The sequence below is a fragment of the Gymnodraco acuticeps genome, unplaced genomic scaffold (genome assembly GCF_902827175.1).
Source record: "Gymnodraco acuticeps unplaced genomic scaffold, fGymAcu1.1, whole genome shotgun sequence".
Lineage (NCBI taxonomy): Eukaryota > Metazoa > Chordata > Actinopteri > Perciformes > Bathydraconidae > Gymnodraco > Gymnodraco acuticeps.
The window spans coordinates 886,351-909,619 of NW_022992251.1; the positions used below are offsets into that span (position 1 = coordinate 886,351).

General features: G+C 39.9%; 2 protein-coding genes across 4 annotated transcripts; both read right to left on the reverse strand.

The window, feature by feature from the left end:
* Nucleotides 1-11,317: 11,317 nt before the first annotated feature.
* Nucleotides 11,318-16,641, reverse strand: LOC117540259. 3 transcript variants are annotated; one of them, XM_034206845.1, is made up of 12 exons: nucleotides 15,718-16,641; nucleotides 15,574-15,606; nucleotides 15,215-15,475; nucleotides 14,345-14,656; nucleotides 13,480-13,743; nucleotides 12,917-13,171; nucleotides 12,621-12,740; nucleotides 12,486-12,501; nucleotides 12,296-12,387; nucleotides 12,154-12,204; nucleotides 11,990-12,037; nucleotides 11,318-11,693 (listed from the first exon to the last, which is right to left on the reverse strand). In XM_034206845.1, the coding sequence occupies exons 1-12, from the start codon at nucleotides 15,830-15,832 to the stop codon at nucleotides 11,686-11,688; spliced, it is 1,575 nt and encodes a 524-aa protein (XP_034062736.1). In that variant the 5' UTR covers nucleotides 15,833-16,641; the 3' UTR covers nucleotides 11,318-11,685. The 3 variants fall into 3 exon arrangements, with proteins under 3 accessions (XP_034062736.1, XP_034062735.1, XP_034062737.1); XM_034206844.1 differs by having other exon boundaries at nucleotides 12,621-12,743; nucleotides 15,718-16,639; XM_034206846.1 differs by lacking the exon at nucleotides 15,215-15,475 and having other exon boundaries at nucleotides 12,621-12,743; nucleotides 15,718-16,639.
* Nucleotides 16,642-16,737: 96 nt separating this feature from the next.
* On the reverse strand, nucleotides 16,738-23,060 carry leprotl1 (leptin receptor overlapping transcript like 1). Its single transcript, XM_034206848.1, has 4 exons — nucleotides 22,930-23,060; nucleotides 21,110-21,185; nucleotides 19,901-20,087; nucleotides 16,738-19,359 (listed from the first exon to the last, which is right to left on the reverse strand). The coding sequence occupies exons 1-4, from the start codon at nucleotides 22,943-22,945 to the stop codon at nucleotides 19,243-19,245; spliced, it is 396 nt and encodes a 131-aa protein (XP_034062739.1). The 5' UTR covers nucleotides 22,946-23,060; the 3' UTR covers nucleotides 16,738-19,242.
* Nucleotides 23,061-23,269: the final 209 nt, after the last annotated feature.

The window sequence follows — 23,269 nt, forward strand, 5'->3', positions numbered from 1 at the left end:
TGTCTACAGGGGAAACAAAAGGCTGCGTCTGCTTTTAACGAATCTTCAAGCCGGTCTGTTGTTGTACCATGCAGCGGCAAAAGTGCGCTTCTTTCCTGAAAACAATCTCCCTGATAACGATCCAGTTTCACCTCGTTGGGTTTATTAACCCCAAGATCATCTGGGGCTGTTGGTCTTTGAGCGGTTGCTTTTCAGCCAATTTCTGATGTCCATTTTGTAATTCAAACAGAAATGGGAGTCTACAGAATGCACAATAAACAAACAAATCCAGAAGGCGGCAGAGTGTGACGCTGTGATTGGTCTAAATGTGGACGAATCACAAATCACAACAGACACATGAATTTATTTGACATAGCCTGCGATTTTTTGTTTTAGTTACTATCTGACATCAGATACATCGTAGCATAAAAGTTCACAGTTTATTTATAATTAAAAAAATAAAAACTTTTTTTTTTTTAAATGTTATAAATAATAAAAAACGTGTTTATTGGGGGAGGGCAGGAATGTCACATAGGAGGGCCTGGCCCTCCCACGGCGCCGGGCATGGGCCTACCCACCAAGTAAAAAAAACATAAACCACGTGTCTCCCATCAGTTTACGTCTGTGAGGAGAGAGAGAGAGACAGATAAAATGGCTAAAAAAAACTTTACAGTTGCCGACTTCGCTAGAGATTTTTTTCGCTAGCAGCAGTGAAGATAGAGCCTCAGAACGTGAAGTCTTCGACTCTTCTTCCGAAAAAGAATACAAAGACAACAACAAGGATCCATTTGAACATGGGTAAGTGTAAATATTACAGTAATAGTGTACTGGCAATGTGTGGGGAATACCGCGAAAATGAACAATAGGTTGATTGATATATATTTTTTATCGATAGTCATGAACTTTTTATTGGGACAAAATAGACTCTCCATTAGCAAACGTTTACTCTGTGTTAACGTTCTTTTGGTGTGTAAAAGTGAGATTACATGTGTAGATGATTAAATTAATCATGTATTCGTCCCACAACGGAGACATTTACAGTGACATGTTTTTGCCATCGATTATTTTATCATACTGTTCTGTACAGATGAGACTTTGTCATAGATTTATTTATATGTGTGCCTGTTATTATTTGACCGTCCTGTACAGATGAGACTTTGTAATCAGATGTAGCCTATGTATATGTGTGTCTGTGATTTTATACTGAATGTAAAGTAACTGGAAATGTGTGTGTGTGAGAGAGAGAGAGAGAGAGAGAGAGAGAGAGAGAGAGAGAGGCGAGAGAGAGAGAGAGAGAGAGAGAGAGAGAGAGAGAGAGAGAGAGACTCCTTCTGCAACCTCCCAAACTTTATTTGTATGTGTGCATTATTATTTGTGCTTGAGCAACATTTTACTTGAACTTTATTTCAATGAAATTAGTTGTAATTATTGTCCTACACAATTATTTATCCAGCAGCCACAACATCCATCTGTGCCGGCCCCCAGGTCAAGATCTACTGTGGCTCAAGGGCCTTCACCAGAGCCATCACCACCAAGGACCAGCAGACCATCATCACTACAGCTGCCTCCACCTCCATCTGCGGCTGCCACCAGGTCAAGATACACCTCAGCACAAAGGCTCCACCACAGCCATCACCTTCAACCCAGCCAGCAAGGAGGTCTCGTGGAGGTCTCGTATAGCACTTGTACACCCCACCTACACAGCAGCCCATGCACCATCACCCCCACCTACACAGCAGCCAGACCCAGTCTTGGAAGACAGACAAAGACCTTGACACTGTCTTGACATTTATAATGAATAGTTGGTTGAAAGTAGGGATGCCAGCGATTATTCGATTATTCGATTAATCGTTACAGTCTCCATAATCGAATATTATTTTTAAAAATCGATTTTATTTATATATTTTTTTATTATTATTTATGTTTTTTTTTTTTTTTCTGGCTTAGTTTCAACCAAAATATAGACTAATGCTAATAATAGTAATAGTATTAACAATTGTAAATGGCCATTGGTCACACCACCAGTTTGTTTTACTGTAAACTTGGAGGAAGCCTGCGTGCAGAGCAGACTGCTGCTGCAGCACGCTACACACCGCCCCCGCCCCCACCCCCACCCTCCCTCACACGTGCGACTAAAGATGAACAAAGCGGCAGGTAAAAAGAGTTCTTCCTCGTGGAACTACTTCGAACTTATAAGTACAAAGGAAGTGAAATGCAAATGCAATTTGTTTTTTCCCGCGGGGGGGGGGGGGGGGGTCGGTCGATTAATCGATTATTATTCGCCAGGGCTGCCGAATAATCGATTTGGATCATGGTCAGTTTCTGGCAACCCTAGTTGAAAGTTCTGATGTTCAATATTGTAAATAGTGAGATTTTCCAGTTTCTTATATTTATATAAATTGTTGGTTGAAAAAAAAAGGTTGAATGCTCAATTTGTATTTGTACACGTCACATGAACCTTGGTATGTAATATGAAGTCATTATTCAGTCCTGATGTATCTCAGTCCCTGCTGTGGTGAAAGTAGAGTGATAAACACCTATTTTACTCAAAATTTGAATTGAATGTTTTTCATTTTAGACATGACTAACACATTTATATACAGTGTAATTCAAATATTTCACTGCTTTTGTGATCCTAGGACTTTGGTAACCAAATCTAAAACACCAAAACAATTCGATCATGAGTACATTTGTGTTTTCACAAGAGTTTTGAAGATTTTCCAAAAATCGGATTTCACATTTTAAGCTTTTGAGCTACTTATCTCATCAAACAGTGCTCTAAGGTGAGCAATATGCATATATAGCAAGACCAGAGATTGTCCTGAACATTTTGATATTTAACACATGGGGTGCCATGTTAGAAGAAATACATTTAAAAAGGTGATTTAAGAAAACATCTAAAAATCGAGAAAATACCCTTAGACTCCAGAGGGTTAAGAATGGTAAAACTGCGCCCCCTGGGATGTCATTCCTAAATTATGAATGACAGCTTGTGGAAAGTTTGCTAGACTACTGGTTGCATGGCAACTAGGCATCTCGCGAGTTGTGGTAATTGGTTAGTACAATAAAGAAAGGATTTGTTTTGGAATTATTTTATGTTCCGTTTTTTCTTGGGCGGCCCTCAATCCAATATTGGGTACCTAAATTGGCCCTCACTCATCAAAACTTTGAGAACCCCTGACTTAGACAGAGAGAGGGAGGGGCAGGATCGGGTTTTGTCCCACATGGCTCTAAACAGCTCAATAGGCAGGCACACACTGTAGACACTAATTAGAAGAACACAGACTAAAACCACAATGTACAGACGAATCAGATGATTAAACATGATCTTAAAATATATTTTATATATATTTAAATTTATTTTTTGCATTTTGTTGTAATCATTATTTTTAATACTTTCTGCTGACACTAGGTGGGGCTGTGCCTTTCTGCTGTCCTGATGTCAATGGGGAGCTCATTCCACCATTTTGGAGCCAGGATAGCAAACCCACGTGTTTTTGCTGATGGGAACTTGAGTCCCCTTCGCAGCGAGGGTGCGGCGAGCTGTTTGGCTGATGCAGAGCGGAGTGCACGTGCTGGGGTGTACGGTTTAACCATGTCCTGGATGTAAGAAGGGCCAGATCCATTCGCAGCATGGTACGCAAGTACCATTGTCTTGAAGTGGATTCTAGCAGTTACCGGAAGCCAGTGAAGGGAGCGGAGGAGCGGCGTGGTGGAGAATTTAGGAAGGTTGTGTATAATATATATATCACTCAGTATAACAGGCCTACTCTCTTTATTTGCTTTAGTTTAGTAGATATCTACAAACATTTAGTGCTTCACATAATAAAATACACAACAGCTGATTATGCTTTAGGAGCTGTAGGTGCGTGTGTGTGGTGTAGGCAGTGCTTGAATTGGGCCGGTACTCACCGGTACCAGTACCGGCACTTCTGATTTGTACCCAAGGTGCCGGTACTCAGAGGTAGCAGATACAGCCAGGTAGCGCTTAGCTAACGTGGCAACATAAGGATATTTGGCGTTTGTAATAGCTTTGGCTCGAACTTTTTGCGAGTGGTGGAGGCTGAAAGAGCCTGTGACAGCCTCCCAACAACTGTTGTGCAATGAAATATTGGGCTACTAGTAATCTCGAACCGTCAGCTTAAAAAAGAAGGTGCGATACCGTTCCGATAAATATCAATAATTTCGAACATCGCAGGGAAATTCCTTCAACTCATTTTGAAGTTTTGGGGGAAGCCGGAAGTGACGTCAATGCAGGAACGCTTCACTGTGCGGCGAAAGAACCAAACACGGACAAAGTGTGTTAGCATGCGTAGAAATTGTGAATTACTGAGTTTAGGCACGTTAATAACGTTTTAATGAAGTTGACTACAGTATATTCATATTTGTCAGTGCTTTCATGTCAATTCGGCGAACATAAACATAAATGATCGTGGTGAAGATGATGATTAAATTAGGATTAAAAATCGGTAGTGAGAGCTGCTGAATTTCCTCCCGTCGGATCATGTGATATAAAACCAAATCGATTATTTTTGTAGTTGTAAACTCAAGTGGATTAAACTACATTTATTAGTGCTTTCATGTCAATTCGGCGAACATATGATACATTAAATGATAGTGAGGATGATGATTACAAATCGTTTGTTTGAGCCGGTCTGCATTTCCTGATGAAAAAACGAACCGATGCTTTTTGTAGTTGTAGTACACCAACATGGATTAAACGTGTGTTTTTTTACCACAATGTTGGGGAAATTAATGGATAAAATGCACGGATTATGATTTATGATCATGATTATTATTATTATTATTCCAACTCCGATTGGGACACAGGTCCACCGTTTCCCCGCAGCGAGGCTCCCCCGTTGACAGTTTACGTGGGCTGGGTGCAGTGGCAGGGGCGGATCTAGACAAATATTCATGGGGTGGCAAGAGGGTGGCAGGAGATTTTGAGGGGTGGCATCCCCTGACAGAAGTATATGCTGATTTAAATCGCAATCATATCAATCAATTAGGGGTGTAACGGTACACGTACCCGTACTGAAATTATTCGGTACGGGCCCTTCGGTTCGGTACACGTGTGTACCGAACGAATATAGCGTTAAAAGTAAAAAATTGAGAACATGAACAACTTTCTGGAAGTAATCTCAGGTATATATCATAGAGCGACCAAGTCATTTCATTGGACGAGAGGCATACTATGAGAGCTGGTCAGAGGGATGCTTTCAAATCTAGCCAGTAATTTGAGGAACTGTCGAAATGGCGAACGCAGATATAGTTGAGCTGAAAATCCTCCAGCATCATTGAAGTCTCCGGTTTGGGAACATTTTGTTTTCGCAGTTACGTACAAGGATGACGGATAAAGACAGGTGGACCGAACCAAATCTGTTTGTCGGCATTGTTCAACTAACATTGGTTACGCGGCTGGCAATACATCACACTCATTTGAAAAGGCATCACCCGAATGTGAATATCACCGGTACCAAAAGAAAAAAGACTAAAGTGCAAACCCAACTCCCACTAGCATTTAAGCCTCCACCACTCGCAAAGAGTTCAGACCGAGCCAAAGCTATTACAAACGCCAAATATCCTTATGTTGCCATGTTAGCAAAGCGCTACCTGGCTGTATCTGCTACCTCTGTCCCTAGAGAGGGTGTTCTCCACAGCAGGAGACATTGTTAGTGCCAGCAGATCTGCCCTTTCAGCAAGCAATGTGGACAAGTTCATCTTTCTTTAAACAACATGAAAATACAATGACAAGCAAGTCCTAATGTCAAGCCGGCTGCTTAGGTACTAGTACAGTTCAAATACAGATATTTCAGTTCATCGAAATGCTGCACCTTAATGTTTATTTTACTATATTTTGTATTTATTTGAATACATTAGTCACAGTTTAATAATAATTAAAAAAAAATATTTCATGTTTTGTGATAATTTTTTCTGCTGTACCGAAAACGTACCGAACCGAACCGTGACCTAAAAACGAGGTACGTACCGAACCGAAATGTTTGTGAACCGTTACACCCCTACAATCAATGTTAACTTGGAAAGCCACAATATTAATATTTTAACTCAATCACAGAGGTGATATTATTGTGGCACATCAGTAAAGCCTTACATATAAGGTGGCAGACGTAATGTAATGAATTTTAACTGAACAATAACTGAATGAGTTTGTCTCACTCTTAGACCAGCAGGGGAACCAAATCTATGCAGACTGCTGCAATAAGTACATTAATTAACTGTCTCATCGATGTTTGTCTGAATGAATATGATACTATTAACAATCATATTATTCCTATCAGCTGTCAATCACTGTTAATAAATAATAATAATAATAGATTTAATTTGTTAGCGTTTTTACAGGTGCTCAAAGACGCTTTACAGATATAGTGAAGAACTGTTATGATTCACATATTCATTTATTATTGAATAAGCTATATTTTTTGGAGGAGTTAATGATGAATGTTCATCAAGATGCTTGCTCACCCTCCTTCAAATTTGAAAAACAAGTAATTATATCATTATTGATATACAGTTACAACCTTGACTTTACATCAGAAAGAGCAAACATTAAAGAAGTGACTAACTGCATCAGTTAGGGTTAAAAAACGTGTATTCAGCTAAAATATCGCTGCAGTTATTATCCAGTGGAAGGTCCTTACCTACTGGCCTAGTTAAATCAAAGTGGTTACTTTCTGTTGGCTGGGCAGTGTAGTTTTACACACCGTCTTATTTTACTTTCTCAGGACTTAAAACTGTTTTTTGGGGGCAGACCCCCCTCAAAGAAAAATATATATACACGCTTACAAGGTCATCATCTTAACAGTTTGTTATTCTCATCGAGTCATCCGTGAGCAGAGCATCAAGTTGGCATGTCTATTACAGCTGAATGCGGCGATTACTATTTTGTTCAGCAAAACGCCTCACAAATTTATTAAGATCAACAGCTGTAGTGCGTTTTGATTCAATGCTGAGTACAGCCACACTGACAGTCTCTTCTCTGTCATTGTAGACCGCACCTACCTCATTCCTTCAGTGCTTGGGTCCGAAAGGCTTCTCGTTTTGCGCCGTCCCCACCTTCAAGTGAATTCGCCACCAATCATATTTCCACTCTCGCGCCAGGAGCCAGGACCGGGGGAGGGGTTACATGACGTGCATCTTGTGCTGCATTCACTTGCACTCGGACATTAGAGACTTTCTCTCATAAATGTCCGATGAGCCACAACTTTTCTTTCAAAACAAAGATCCCAACTGGGGTGGCAGCTGGGGTGGCAAGGCTATTGTTTAGGGTGGCAGTTGCCACCCCATGCCACCCCGGTAGATCCGCCCCTGCGGACTGGCCATCGGGACGAATCCCGATGGGCCGGTACCGAAGTGGGCCGGTCGGATAAGTCACTAGCACATCCCCCACTCCCCCCGTTGACAATTTACTAGCGGTACCGAAGTGGGCCGGTGTCGGTACCATGGTTGCGTTCCGATAATCCAAAAATCAGCTCCTAAGTTCTAACCCTATCTCCTATTCCTTGACCTCTGAGTGAAATGTCACGGGGTTAAGGGATAATGGATAGGAGAATTCAAAAGGACTTAGGAGAAGAGACTGCGGTACTTTAGAGAATCCGAATGCACTTTCACTTTCCGACGTGTTTATGATGCGCCAGCGGACGTCTGTGCGTCTGCTGCTGTGGGGAAACTATGGAAACTACAGTTTTCTATACAGCGGACTACAACATGGATGTTTAATAAGAAGGAGGGACTCCTGTAAACTCATCTAGAGACTCTGCACCGTGCTCTGATGCTGTTGTTTTATGCTTTATGAACGGGGACAACAGAGAAACATATTCTTCATGACCAAAGTTGGAATTGAAATAAAAAAGGAAAGTGAAACTTATGCTCGTCACCCTCTCCCTCCGGTCCACATTAATACAAATGATCCTAATATTACGTATGATTGTATGAACTATGAAAATATCTTAAAATAATAAATGTATTTATTATAAACGTTAGTCCTTAACATCTATCACTGTGTATATCACCATTCAAACATCTTTTAAAAGTTGAACAAACCCCACACAGCTCAGTGAAGACTGAGATGTTGACTTTATTTGATAATTTCAGTAAAAACTAACGTTCATATTTCTCTTTGATTATAATACGGATGAACGTTCAAAACAAAGCACTTTGGCAACTTAATGACCACATACGTTTTAAAATGCTTAATAAGCACCGTAACTTTCATGATATAATTTCTCGGACATAATCGGTTGTTTCCGTGAACGGCCGACTGTTGAGTGACGGCAAATGCTGCGGCTGCAATGCATTGTGGGGCAGCATTTTCTCCTCTCCTTTCGGTAAGGGAGGTCCAGTGGTTCCTAAGCTAAAGGAGGTTATAAAGGAAGTTTGAAACCTCCTTTCCTTTAATTTGGAGAATTGGAACGGCACTTATCATGGCTGCCAGTGACGTACTTCCGGGTCATTTCACTCCGTTAGGAAGGTTCCTAAGCTAAATGGACTATTGAAACGCAGCCCCAGTGCTTGAATTGGAATACAAAAGGTGCCAGTACCAGAAGATTTTTTTTTTTAAATATCGAAGTTAGATGCATCAATCTGGTGCACTTTGAGAGCAAAATGAAGAGATATATGGATACCTCTCAACATCCATATGAAACAACTGTAAACAGATTTACTTTTTCTTTATGGATATAAAAGAAATTAAAGCCTGACTCCTACTGGCGGCTGGTTAAATGACTCCTTGTCCCGGAGTACACTCAGCATCTTTCAGCAGGAAAGGAGAGAGGGAATCCTTGTCCGGCAACAACCGCTGTCTTTTCGCACTATTATTAAGCCACGCTAACATTTTTGAAATGCTAACGTTATGTGATGTCTTTTCTGCTCTTGTCTATCGCTGTGGCACGTCATAGATGCATGGGCAAATTCAGGGCTGGACTGGGACAATAAGTCAGGCCGGGAATTATACACCCAGCCAGGCCACTACCAGTTTTTTGTGCCATTTTTCTGGATTTATTTGTCAATATTTACAGCGTTGCTGCCCATAGTGATAGCCCTAAACTTTAAATCTACTACCCCAGAATAAACATATGGACATGGGTTACTATTTTAAAAAAAAGTGCAAATCTATTTAGGAGCCTATCCATGTGAACATATTTTAAGTGGAGGTGGACCTCATATCCTCTAGGGGGGCGGTTAGGTCCTGACTGCCTCTCTTCACCACTGGAGGCATATCTAAAGTCATTCCTCAAGCATGTCAAATTGTACTTCACCTCGTACAAACTGTCTGCTGGGTCCATTCTTGGTTGGTTCGTTCTGTCAGGGTTGGGGAAAAATAGGACCCAAATGCAGATTGAGGAGGAAGCAGGTTTCAAAAGGAAACAAAAGGCGAGCTTTATTAAACAAAAGCTGAACAAAAACAAGAATCCAAAAACAGGTACGAGGTAGCATCCAAACAAAGGTGACGGTGACCAACATGAAGAGGGACATGAACAACAAATAACGAACCAACACCGAACACAGGAAGAGACAAGACTAAATACAGGGAGGGGTAATCACGAGACGAGAAACAGCCGGGCAGCGGAGGAGAAACACAAGGGGAACAGGTGAACACAATCAGACAATTAGACACACCAGGGAAACTAACGACAGGGAGGACAGAACAGCAAAATAACCCCAAAACTAGACACACAAAAACTCAAACCCGACAAAAATACAGCAACAGATCTTTGATTCATGTCGTTTATAACTGGAATATTACAAGATTATTAACTTTGTCTGTACAAAGTAGCCTGTCCAGGAAATATGCCCAAATCAACCAAAACTGCGAGCCGGCAGGCAAGACGCTCCGCTTCTGAAATGCTTCTGAAACGCGCCCGGTAGGGTATGACGCCGGAGGAGGCCGGACCAAAACCGCGGCGCAGCCGTAACATGACGCAGACGGACCCGGTGGAATCTAGGGGTCAGTCTGACAGGCGAGAGCTCTCCCTCTCCTTGTTGTAGAAACAGCTTCTAATGTCCGTTAGCTCTGAGCTAGCACCAGATGCTAACAACAAAAATCCCCGTAACTGGTGCGCTCTCCCTCTTTACACACACACACACACACACACACACACACACACACACACACACACACACACACACACACACACACACACACACACACACACACACACACACACACACACACACACACACACACACACACACACACACACACACACACACACACACACACACACACACACACACACACACACACACACACACACACACACACACACACAGAGGATGTGCTCCTCCCTGGCGATAAGCGCTTGCGTACAACATTTTAAAATTAAAACTGTTAAAACACATTTGAAAAGTGGGGTGGGACATGTTTTCGTTACCATTTAAAAATTGTAATGACAATAACATGTTTGAAAAATATAAAATGTTCTGCCTTGTTTTCTTCCTGGACAGGCTTTACTGCTTTGATTGCATTGAAATCATGCAATAAAGATAAGATTTGTGGGTTGATGTTTTTCTATTGGTGACAAGCGTATGAGAAATTCCATCATGTTCTTAGTTATTTTGGTTAATCTGCTTCACACAATACAGAACATTTGTATTATTAAAACTGAGATGAGATAAACCAAGTTATTTTTATAAATAAAAAACTAAAAACGGGCCCTAAATATCTGAAAGAAAACAAACACATTGTACAAAAGGTGTGTGCTTCAGTTCCTTTGAATCCGAAAAGCTTGTTTGACCTATTAGTGGTGCTGTGACTTCAGATGTTTTGGCTTTTGCAAGAGACTACTTCTGCAGATAAATTCAAGGCATTAGATAATTTGTGGGTGTCAGAGAATAATTCTCCCTTACTCCTAAGATATTTAACTTTTCTGCCTGTTGACGTTTTATTACCATGACTCTGTTATTCTCAGTTTTATGACCGGTCAACTCTCGGTCACAGATCCTAAGAGTCAGGCAAGTGATTCAGTGCCTCCAGATGTTGGTGATATCTCCAGTGTTCCCAGATGTTTACGTTAACTCCCCCAATATGTTTATTAACTCTCTGTAAACTAGTTAAAAGGTCTATCGAGAGAGAGGCTGGGCAGAATTGATGTGGCAACCCACCCGTGCAGTCAGAACCTCTTGCTGCTGTGACTTGTGATATGAATTCTCCGGCCGATACTTGTAATAAACTACCAGTGTTTGACATCAAAGCTCCAACTCTCCTCGTGTCTCTCTGAGTTCTGACTCTCCATTGCTGCAGAAGTTTCCCTTACAGTGGGCACCCTGTGGTAGCATCTGGTAAGAATCATTCACTGAACAGTACATGCAGGTATAATTGCATTTGGGTTTTATTAATAGTATATTTGTGTGTCCACTGTGTGCATCTACAGTGCTAAAGCATGTGTCCATACTGCATATATTAGTATCTGGCTCTAATATCACTCAATGTACAACGAGGTTCTAGCCACATGATCTGAATCAGACATTTAACAGATAAGGTGGTAGTACAATGTTTTACACTAAATATAAGTACACAGAAAGTACAGTTGAATTGCAAAGCATTCACCATGTTCCTAGAAAGGCATTTTTTTTAAAGGCACTGCGCTATTTACACAAAAGCAGCAAATACACTCAATTGCTGAAACAAGGATGTTGTTTTTCATGTTTTTATCCGCTCCATTGGTTCTGTCCATGAGGATGTCTTTATTGATCTGGAAGAAAACCAAAATAAGTTATTATCATTGGGTCATTTCTGCTCATGGTACTGTCTATTATTTTTGAATAAAACAATGTATGTTAATGCCAATTCATTTGTGTGTGAACATATTTACATTTGCCATTTAATAATTATGATATTTTAAGTAATGTATCATTAAACCAAGACATTACTGGAAAACAACATGCTGTATAACAATGCACACAAAGTGTAAAAGCTTTATTTGGTGGATTTGCTCATTGCTGAAACTGGCAAGCAGCACAGCACATTATAAAAGCTTTATTACATTACCTGCTGCCACATTTAAGTAAAGGCTCTCTTCTGGTTCATTACTGGCACCTGTTAGAAGGATTAAAATAATGTATCAAAGGACAATTCCTGTACTTTATTTAGACACTGCTGGCCACTGCAGTAGTTTGTATTACTCCATGTTAAACACAGAGGAAATACTGTACCATTTCCAGCTTCTACAGGCCCTCCTATTGTTTCATAGAGACAACGATCACCTACAGAGAAGTGAAAATCAAGCCACATTTTAATCACAATTAAGGCCAAAAGTTAAAATAAATCATATTATTAAACCGGACAATGGCTGACCATGGAGGAGAGTAGAATATTGTGGCATGTTTTGAATTTCATCCTGGTTGATCATGTGGTCTGTAGCAGGGCCCTGATTGGTCCTCTGAGATCTGTGCAAAACACATGAAGATAAAGTGGATTTATGAGAGGAACATAGATATCACTGCTTTCATGTTCATAATGAAATACAATAGAGTGTTGTACCAACCTGATACAGCATGAATCTGTAAAAAAAAGAAGACATTTGCTGCTATATTATTATGTTTTGCAAAGTGTTCTACTGTTAAAACAGTACGTGTGGTTACATTAGAGTCAATCTGATATCAGAAGAAAATGATCTCACCTTTTGACTTTCTGTATAAATACAGGAACAGCAGCAGGAGAATAATCAGTACAACTCCACCAAGCAGCCCAACGATCAGAAGAATGGGAAATTGAGAGGCTTTTCCAGGCCCGGACGCTGCTACTAAAAGTAATCTTTATTAATCTTTATTTTATATTAAACGTTCCTGTTATAGATTAACTGTATAAAACATCTCTCTTAAACAAACACAGTTTAATTCAGATGAAACTAAGCTTTCTTTATCTCATACTGTAACACAGCTTACAAAAAAGGAAGGGTTTTTAAATCATACTTACATTTGACTGAGAACCAACTCTCTGGTGACGTCCAACCATCTGCTGGATCTCTCCGTTTACATTGATAAAAGCCTTCGTCTGACTTTGACACTGCAGAGATGGTCAGCTCCTTCCTGGTATCGTTCTGGATGAGTTTGTCATCTTTATAGAAATCCACATTATAAAGAACCGTTCCTGTCTTGAACTTGCAGCTAAGAGTGACAGAACGTCCCTCAGCCACAGGACGGACAGGACTCACCAGGATCATTTCATAGTCTGAAAAGAAATCAAAGAATATAAAGGCTTTGACAGAGTCATCAGCTTTTGCAGATTTAATATGTTTATGCACAACTGGCCTAGTCTGGCAGAAGCTGAAATGTCAGGTAGATGTATGAGGACATTTAAACACAGAATATTATCTTTGATCTTTGAGAGAAGTAACCCTGGAAATCACTTCGCAAATTAGCCTTTTTTATGAAGTTTTACTAATTTGAAGAGACGTTTGGCTAATGCTTGTTGTCACCTTCACATTTCAAAACAACATAATACTTCAGAAACAAACATTTTAAATAACTAAAACTCACCATATTTAGTGATGTTGACTGCATTACTGAACTGTCCTGTTTCAGACTCACACCAGAACACTCCACTAAGCCAGCCTCTGGTTATTGTGCATGTGGATCCAGTCATTGTCCCCCAGGAAGAACAGCGATAAAGGTAGTCAGGTTTCGTAAACGTCCTCACTCTCCACTCAGTGGAGATTCCCTCACAGCTCAGTAACACAGACGTTTTGCTGAAGTGCTGCACACTGTCAGGACTCACTGTGAGAGACGCTGCTGAATTCAAATCTGAAACACACAAAGAGTGGACATTTAAACCATGCAGACTGAAAAAGACAAAGCATTGGTATGGCAAAACTGCCACTTAATTTACCCTGAAAAAACAAAAGTGAAAGTACCAGTGCCTCAGTCTCACACTACAAATGTGTTTAATTATATGTATTGTTTATGTCTTCAACTATTTAACCAGCAGATAAATATCTTAAAACATATTCCAAACTAAAAAAATAAAGAAAACACTTTCCACTTATATCTAATGTATTGTAGAAGCCTTATATTATTAGGTTTTGGATTTACAAAGTCTAAGGTTTGAACCATGGCGAACAACAACTCATGTGTCAGGATGAAAAGAGATTATTTTGTGTTCAAATTCAGTCCAGAAGATGAATCAGTCAATCATCATTCTGTTTTAGAGAAAGGTTTTGAAAACTGAACTATGACCTGATGCTGGTGTAAAAGAAAAGTTCCCAAAATAAGTGACTTTGTTCCATTTTGCAATAATGGAAAAGTCAAAACAAACCTCAAGACCAGGCAAACTTTGACAAAGACATTTGTTGGCCTACTGGTGGTACAAACTACAGAAAGAAAGAAACAGGAAGAACATACTGACCTCCAGACCAGACAAACTTAGGTTGACTCTGCCCACTGTAATACACTGGATCTCCTCTTCCTGCTCTGCACACATATCCTGCTGTGTGTGTTTGTCCATCAATGATGAAGAGATGCTGTTCGGTCCCATTCTCGCTGCCAGGTAGCAGCTCATAGTCGTAGGAGTTGTAGGAGTTGTGTGACGGTTTGGGAACAGCCTTATACCAGTAGAAGCTCCAGCCAGCAGAAGGATGATCAACGCTGCAGTCCAGAGTTACTGAGGCTCCAGGACTCGGCCATGATGGAGACACAGTGAGGACAGCCTTAGGTCTGTCTGTTGGAAAACAACATTTCACAGAATGATAACATTATGATGTATAATTGGTGGGTTGCATGCACTCCTTGGATCCTACATATTTGCTGCATACAGTATGTAAAAAACTAATTTAAGTGTGAACTGTACTTAACTATAATAACCAAAATACTATTTGTATATACAGTAAAAAAAAGATTAACTGATAATAAATGACTTACTCTCAGAAACTGTCAATGTGAAAACAATCCATTTGTCACAGGTAATAAAGTATAACAAGGTTTGTTGGTGAAGTATTATCTTTATGTAAATGCTGTGATGTAAGAAACTGATCCCTGTCTTCTTATTCTTATTTTAATACACATTATTTTGTGATAACGAAAAGCACAGGATGGTACAGTATACTTCACCTGCCTATACAGCGTCAGTGGAGCTGTTCAACCGTTAAAACATTACAATCATTTACAGATTATATATTAGAACTTGTCCAAACTGCGTGTTCACATCAAACTGGCTCATAAATAAATAAAAACTGTTTGTGTTGAACTTGGTCATGGTGGTATTACTTTGATCACTTACCTGATACATTTAGATAGATTGTATTGCTTTTCTTTGTTGAGCCCTTCTGATAAAAAAAACAGTGGTATGCACCATTGTAGCCTGGAGTTAGAGAATGTAATTCATAGCTCTCATGTTTGTTGTTAGGAAGCCATTCTTGATCATTCCAGTAGATTGAGTAAACCCAGTCGCTGCCTTTGTCTCCTGTAATGTCACACTTGAAGGTAACAGACTCTCCGGTAAAGAAAGTGGTCCAGTTTGGCTCAATGGTCAGTACAGCATCAAGAAACCATCACAAGATACAAAAAGTAAAATGTGTTTTCTTATACATTGAGATTTGTCTAGAATGAGTAGAAAAAAGTATGAAATTGTATAAATACCTTGAGCTTGTCCACGGTAAAGTAAATTCAGAACTGAAATATGTATGAAACTAAATCAGACATTATCAAACTGACAGAAATATATATTAACTCAGGCATTTAAAACGTTTTATCAATGGTAATTAAAACAGGAAAAGTACTCACAGAAAAAACCCCGTAGACAGAGCAAAGTGTGTCCCATCTTCACATCCAGCACTGATAATCTGCTTCTGAGAAATTCTTCTACTTTGTGCAAATAGAAAGACTGAAACTGCAGCATATGAAGAGCAATCAGGAACTACAGAGAAACAAATGCAATGTAATATTGGAGACGGAAGTTGTTTTTTTAAGTTCTTTACACGGTGAGGGCTTCCTTCCCTTTTTCACTAAGCTCACAACTGAGCAGCTTTTAACACAGCACATTGTTTGCACCTTGGTTTAGATATCCTCTAATGATGAACAGAGATAAGGTGTTAGCATATCCTTCCTGATGTAGATAAGATCATCCTGTGGGCTCGTGATTCTTCACATATGGTCAGTAATGCTTGATGCTTCTCTAAAGGCTGCTGCATAAAGTCTTTCTCGAAGAAATAAAGTGCACACAGTTTTAAGAAGGAGATACAATTGCAGGCGTCATTCTCACTTTATAATCCATGGGCCTTCTCACCAATATTTCATATGAAAATGTGTGTAACAGCTTTAAGCAAATAGTTGAAACGCAGTGCTGGAGTGTTAAGGAGGAATTCAAGTTTAAGTTTAGAAACAACCTCACCCACAGGAAGTCTCTCATAGTCTCTTTACCAGAAGTGAATGTGAAGAGAGACAAAGTCCAGCCCCCTCCTCAAGATGGACTCTACTTTAAGGGAGCAACATTTCATATCTATAATTAGTAATAAAGAAATCATTTGAATACAGAAAATATGCTATTTCTAGGTGCAACATTTGATCCACAGTCGAACAAAGATTATGTTAATTCCATAAAAATGGTCGAAATAAATAATACCACGACACTTCAGTAGCTGTGTAGTTTTAAATGTGGTGGGTAGTCAAAATGGAAAGCTTCCACTTCCATGCATCAGTGCTAAGCTAAGGAAGTGAACCGTAAGCAGTCAATTGTTTAGTTATACTAGTATTTCCTGTGAAGTGTCATGCAAATGTAAGTGTAGTCATTCAAAGGAGAGGATGTTCAAAAATGGCGTTTATTTAAAAAAACAAACAAAAAAAACCAAGAAGACCAACATGCTGAATTCTGCCTACTGAACAGAAACATTGTAGATAGAAAATGGCGTTGGACGTTCGTTGACACAAACCTCCTTATTAAAATAAATAAATACAATATCCTCCCCGAATCAGTTTCTCTTCACAGGAACACAGAGAAACCCGTCCCACCGCTACACACCAGAACAAAGTCAGAGAACATTTGACACATTTAGCTTAAACTCCACAGTGTCATACAGACGTTAAACAGACGTGATGTTCAGAGCATCAGATTCAGTGTCACGTAACAATTACACAAATCATGTCAGTAGTGTTCAATGTTCACTAACGTAGGTAAATATAACTGGAAATGAAAAAGCTGCCATGGTTATTATGGTGCTTTTATACAATCAGTGCCTTCACTGAGGGGGTGATCTCTGGAAGAGTCACGTAACAGAATAAATATATATATTAAAGAGGAGTGTTACAGTAATGCCGAATTGTAGTCCCAGGCCCAGGGTCAGTTAGCATTTTATTAGCCGTGGGATTCCTCTGCAGATTTCCAATGCTTTTCTCATAGAATTTGTTATTTATTTTAGAAATAATGTGGTTAAATTAAGAGTTGTACTTGTTGTTCTTCCTTAGAAATTGCATGCAAATGTGATGCAGATGAGAAGACAGATATTGTCATGTCTGTGCTTCAAGTATAGAACCGGGAGGCGATTAGCTTAGCATAAAGCTAGTAAACAGCTATCAAATTCTTATTTTTACACCACTTATCAACATTTCTAAGGTTTATTGATAAGGACATTGAGATACAGTAATGCCAAATGTTGTTTGTGCTATAACTATTTCTTGACAAACAACTGTTTATCGTGAAAGCTAATACAAATCCCTCTAAAACCATCACTTGTCATTTTTGCAAACAGTTTTTCTTTGTAGCAGGATTAAACTTGTATTGGAAATCTGCTGTGCATGCAAACCCACGGTGAAACAATAACAACAAAAATCTGGGCTGGCCTACAACACATAAAAACAAAAGCAAATGTTCAATTTGACATTATGGACACAATACAAATTCTCGTCAGTCATCAGTCCTTATTTAAATAAAATAAAAGTGTCTTCCAGAGGGCGCATATTCAAACTGAACCATCCATTAAACAGGGAACCAGACCCTAACTTCCTTGTTTATCTTCCTAATGCAGTGAAACAGGAGAGCTGCACCTGTAATCTGCCAACGTATTACACACGTCCTTCCCACAGGCCGGAGAACATAGAAATCATAAACCATGAGAAATGCTGGTGTGAGGAAATGTGCGACAAATCTGGATGTGCTTCTAGAGAGAGGAAACTACACTGAGCAGAGACGCTGGATGCTTTTATTTTAAGAGGGTCCTGTTTAAAAGCTTAGCGGCCGTCAGTGACTGGTTATAAGTCGGCCGGTTCTTAGCCGGCTCAGTTTCAATCGCTAATCCTAACTACTGTACGCGAGCCGTGGCTTCTCATGTTTTCTTCACCTGACATTAGAGTGGGGAAACAGCTATGCAGAATAACTCGTGAATATTTAAGCAGCCTGGGAAATCACCTAGTCGGTTTAACTTGATCTCTGCGGTGGTGCTGAGGCTGTTTAAACAAATCCCCTCGTCTAAGTTGAAAGAGGATGCTCCTGCTGCTCCTGAACAACGTCTACTTGTGTTGTGTGGCGACAGCTTATGACTTTTATGGATTGCAGAAATTAAAATGATTCAACGTGTAATGCCAACATGGTCCCAAAGAAATAAAGAAAACGGAATAACGTGTAACAGGGTGTAGAGATGAGAAGGGTTGTTAGCGGTAACAGTCTAAAACACACACTGAGCTTCTAGACTTTCACAGCTTAGCGATCGTAGCATTACATTAGCACAAAGCTAACTTAAATCCGCACTCTATTACAGGAATATCACATTTTAAGTGACAAAAGATATTTTAGTTTGAATCAAATTCGACACAAATGGAAATAGAGCTTGAGTGGTGTAATCTGAGTTTATGTGATGCAGATTTTCTGTCAGTTTTCTGCAATTTACACTTAGACTGGTGTAGGAAAAGCTTTTCCAGAGGTTCTACTACATAGAGAAAGGTATGACCCTGTCCCTTTGGTCAGATTAAGTCTTATTCCACATTCAATTGGGGTTATTTTAACATATTTGTTCACAGATAAAACAAGCAGTTGTTCACCAGCGCTCATCAGCTCCAAATGAAACACAGAGATGGAGAAAAAATGAACAAGAGCAAAACTAAAAGTACAAATCCAACTGTAAGTCAGCATTCTCCATCCCACTTGTCAGTTCAACATGAAGCAGGCGGTAAAAGAAACTAAGTATTGCACTGGTTTGGTGTGAGTCAATGGATGGGCGGTCATCATATAAATAACAACAATAAGAACCAAACAGTTTTTACCATAATAATAATAATAATAATTGTAATGCTAATAAAAACAGTTCAGACTCCGCTGGTTTACCACTGCTGCCAGCTGAAGTCGTCGTTGGATCCGAACACGATGAAGAAGCCCAGGATGGTGCTGAAGATCACCACGTTCCCCGTTAGCACGAGCGCACACGCCCCCCAGGCGATCTGAGAACAGACGCATCAATAAGTCACGTTAACAAATGCTGCGCTGAATGCTGCCAGGCTTCAGTGCATATTGAGGGCAAAATCTACCGGGTGTTCAACAGCAAGAGTTCACAGAATCACTTCCACGCTGTTGTTGTGTTCAGAGTGAGACGTTAACAGCGGCTAAATGCTAATCATGTCAAACTGCAGCCGGTACCTCCGTCTTTCAGGGCTTCTGCTATGTGGCTAAACGTTTCTTTTTACAGTCATTTTTGTTAATTCACTATCTGGTTTGACTGTTTTTTCCTCAATGGGATAGGGCTGTTTGTATATCATGTAGTCCTGTTGTGTTATAAAGTAAGACTTCTCTTAAAATGGAAAAAGTTCTTGAAGGTTTCGAGTACATTGGGGTCATGTTTAATTTAACAAACCTATCTTAAAACAAGAGTTACAAACTCTGTACATGTTTATGAGGTGTTTTGTGATTGAAAGTCATTTCTTTACCCGATTGCATGTGGAGTGAGCAGAGGGCTAGATAGAAATACAGGCTTCTGTGACTTACTACTGCAGCTCTGGCGAAGATGATGGGCAGGCCGAAGGCTGAGATGACGATGCCCGTAGTGAGGAAGATGGCCAGCTCTTTGCACGCGTTGCTGGCCGAGTCTGTGTCGTCCACCACCCTCCGAGAGATGCAGTACGGGATGGGGGACAGGATGTAGAAGAACAGGAGGAACAAAGGCCAGTATTTACTGTAGAAAGAGGGAAAAAAGAAACATAAGTTAGTCATTTAAAGGTAAGCATGGAGAAACCAGCTCGAGTGCGCTAGAATTTGAAAATACACAACCGGAGAAAATCTGCCTCTTCCTTCAGACTTCCTCACAGAGCCCCTCCTCCAACACACACGAACGCGCACATGACCAATGAGGGCACGAGATCAGTTTGTGCCCAGATGGAAGGCTGACAGGCCATCCAGTTACTTCAGCCGGGCCGGCTCAGATGATTGGTCGTGCTTTTTACAGCGCCACGGCTTCCAGATGATATTTTGTATGTGTTTATTGTCAAAGTATTTAATATATTCATTGCTATCGGGATGTTAAGAGCATTCCATGGAATATAACAAGTGTTTCTGAAGTGAATTACCTACCCTGCCTTTAAGTGGACATTATGAACACGAACAATCCGAGAGGAATGCGTCGAGAAAGTGGTGGTACATATATTTGTAATAAAAGTGCTGAGGAAAACTGGAACAAAGACGGTGACTGTCTGCAGAAGATACACAAACAAAAGCCTTCAAATTGTGAAAATGTGCCGGAATAATTTGTTTATCAATGCTTGTATATTTCAACAATACTTACATCATTTTGATCACTGTAATTGTGATATTATTTGTTTTACTGTTTACATCTCTACCTCAGGGTTATCCACCATAAATATAAAATGAAAGACACAACTACATGAACAACTAGATATCAGAATATAATTTCAAAGTGTCGTACAATTAAAACAAAACAAACAACACATTATATAGTGACATTTAAATACATTGAAAACAGTTATATTGGAGGTTAATCCGACCGTGCTCCACACCTGCATCTAAAGCTGTAAACCTATGATGGGATCACCCAGAGTGCATGTGTGTGAGTGCCAAGTGTGAAAGAGTTCCCCCCCAACACACACACACACACACACACACTCACACACACACACATACACACACACACACACACACACACACACACAGGCTCACATGGTGTGTGATGATGATACTTACTCGTACACAGGGAGGGCACATCCTAGCATGAGGAACATGAGGCCGATGGCCCCCCCGAAGGATAGGCTGATGAGAGCTAAGAGAAGAGAGGAAGAGGGGAGGGTATTAAGCATTTCACTACCCTGCACTACTAGCTGCACCTTTACACATCAATCCATCAATAATTATAATCAAAACATATCATATATATTACTCTGAAATGTGCTAATCTGCATAATGAGTACTGAGTATACCAAAAGTCTGAAAAAAAATTGTTTCGATGCTTCTACTTTTGTACTTTTACTTGAGAAACATTTGCAAGAGAGTAGATATACTCAGGTACAAGTAAAATTCCTGCATTGCAAAAGTCTAGTAGATCTAATTTGGACTAAAGTACAAGATCTGAGTATTTCTTCCACATCTGCAAGTACCTCAACATTTTACTTCCAATACTTGAGTACATGTACTATATTACTATCCACCACCACTGCCATCACATCCTTGCAGCTTCTCATGTGATGAATCAGCTGATTTAACGTGTAACAGCTTCATTTGCAGTCTAAGCCGGGTCATTAGGGACTCGTGTTAAACTCTGGGAGCATTACAGTGAGTTTACATGCTGGTTTATCAGAACATAATCCCGGCAGATCACGGCAGAAAGCACAGCATCTCAATCAAGTTAGGGTGCAGCTAGCATTAGCATTTTAACGGTATCTACCTAACCACGTTATTACACTGTTACAAGAGGATGGGGAATAAAATACACCATCGTTATGTAACATGACATAACTGCTTGAGTGTCAAATAACGTTATTGTGCATTTCATTGTGTTGCTGTGGATTTTCCTGGGCAAATGAATAAAGGCTAAAATGCTAACGATTCTACTGCATGGATGTATAAAGAGAACTGGATACCCCGTTCATTGCTATGAGTTACTCAGTAGCGCGTGAAGCTCAAAATAAAGGGACTGTAGATTCAGAAAGTACCCGGATCATCAGGGGACCCGGGCCCATTGAGCATGCGCAGTTGAGTTTCCCCTTAAGCCCCGCCTCCTATTCCCCTGCTCTTAGCTCAGTAACATTAATTGAAAGAGAAAATAACTCTGGATTCAGTTTTAAAAAATAGAAATACAATAACCAATAACTCACATTAACTTGTTCTATTATGAGTTTTTTTTATGAAATGTTCTAGTCCATGTTCAAAAAGTATATTTTCCTTGTAAAGAAAACGTGTTTTTGCATTTGTTTAAAATGTTTATGAATGTAATAGTACATTTAAAATGTATATTTATGTATAGATGTCGCAATTGTACAAAGCTTAGGCAATACTGTATGTCATTATGGTCATGCTAATAAAGCTATTTCAAGTTTTAGTTGTATCATTGTTTTGTTGTTTCTCTGATCCAACCCTTTTTGTTGGTTTTTAACTTTTTATATCACTTTTTATATAACGTTTTTATTTCTGTTCCTTCCTATTTGTACTCATTGTTACTGTTATGTATCTTGTCTTGCTCTGTAAAGCATTTTGGGCTGCATAGTGCATGAAAGGTGCTAGATACATTAAGTGTATTATTATTATTATTTATAAGAGTATTTTGGGCCAACATGACGTCACGGCCGTTGTAGTACCACCATTTGGCCACTACGTCATTCAAACATTCGGCTTCAACGGCCGGCTTGGCATGCTACACCGGCCCTGCTGCTAACTCCTTATTCGCTACAGTTAGCTAGCTGGACGTGGAAAACGCATCCATCTTTCTACAGGATGATGGGTCAAAGTGGCGTTAACTGAGCCGGAATGTAGAGGCTTTCTAGAGGGAATGAAAAGTGGAATTGGCTTACCTTTAATCCCAGCCATTTCTCCTGGACAAAAACTCGACTCACAGCCCTGACGAATGACAACAGTGCCCCCCCTCCGAGTGAAGCCGAGAGATGACGAGTCCGACCGAACCTCCGGCAGTGCTGCCTTCAGGAGCTAGAATAAAGTTCGGAATTATGAAATTATCACAGAAATAACCTGATTAAATAAAGGTGAATTATTGTTTGTAGTTTTATTGTTGATTGCCAATGAGAGGGGAATAGGTTTCCGGCAATTACAACTTTGACATAAATTGGTGTCGGACACTAAGAAAGTCTTCATTATTATGAGGCAATGTATAAACGATGTTACTACTAACTGCCT

What these genes read in the sequence shown, in the direction of transcription:
- LOC117540259 (XM_034206844.1), bottom strand. Translation starts at nt 15,832, where the DNA reads ATGCTGCAGTTTCAGTCTTTCTATTTGCACAAAGTAGAAGAATTTCTC. An exon ending in AGTCAACATCACTAAATATG is followed by an intron (nt 13,172 to 13,479) that starts GTGAGTTTTAGT and finishes ATTTCTTTTCAG; the next exon opens with ACTATGAAATGATCCTGGTG. An exon ending in GCCTGTAGAAGCTGGAAATG is followed by an intron (nt 12,038 to 12,153) that starts GTACAGTATTTC and finishes TCCTTCTAACAG; the next exon opens with GTGCCAGTAATGAACCAGAA.
- leprotl1 (XM_034206848.1), bottom strand. An exon ending in TGTGCCCTCCCTGTGTACGA is followed by an intron (nt 20,088 to 21,109) that starts GTAAGTATCATC and finishes CTCTTTCTACAG; the next exon opens with TAAATACTGGCCTTTGTTCC. An exon ending in TCTTCGCCAGAGCTGCAGTA is followed by an intron (nt 19,360 to 19,900) that starts GTAAGTCACAGA and finishes GTCTGTTCTCAG; the next exon opens with ATCGCCTGGGGGGCGTGTGC.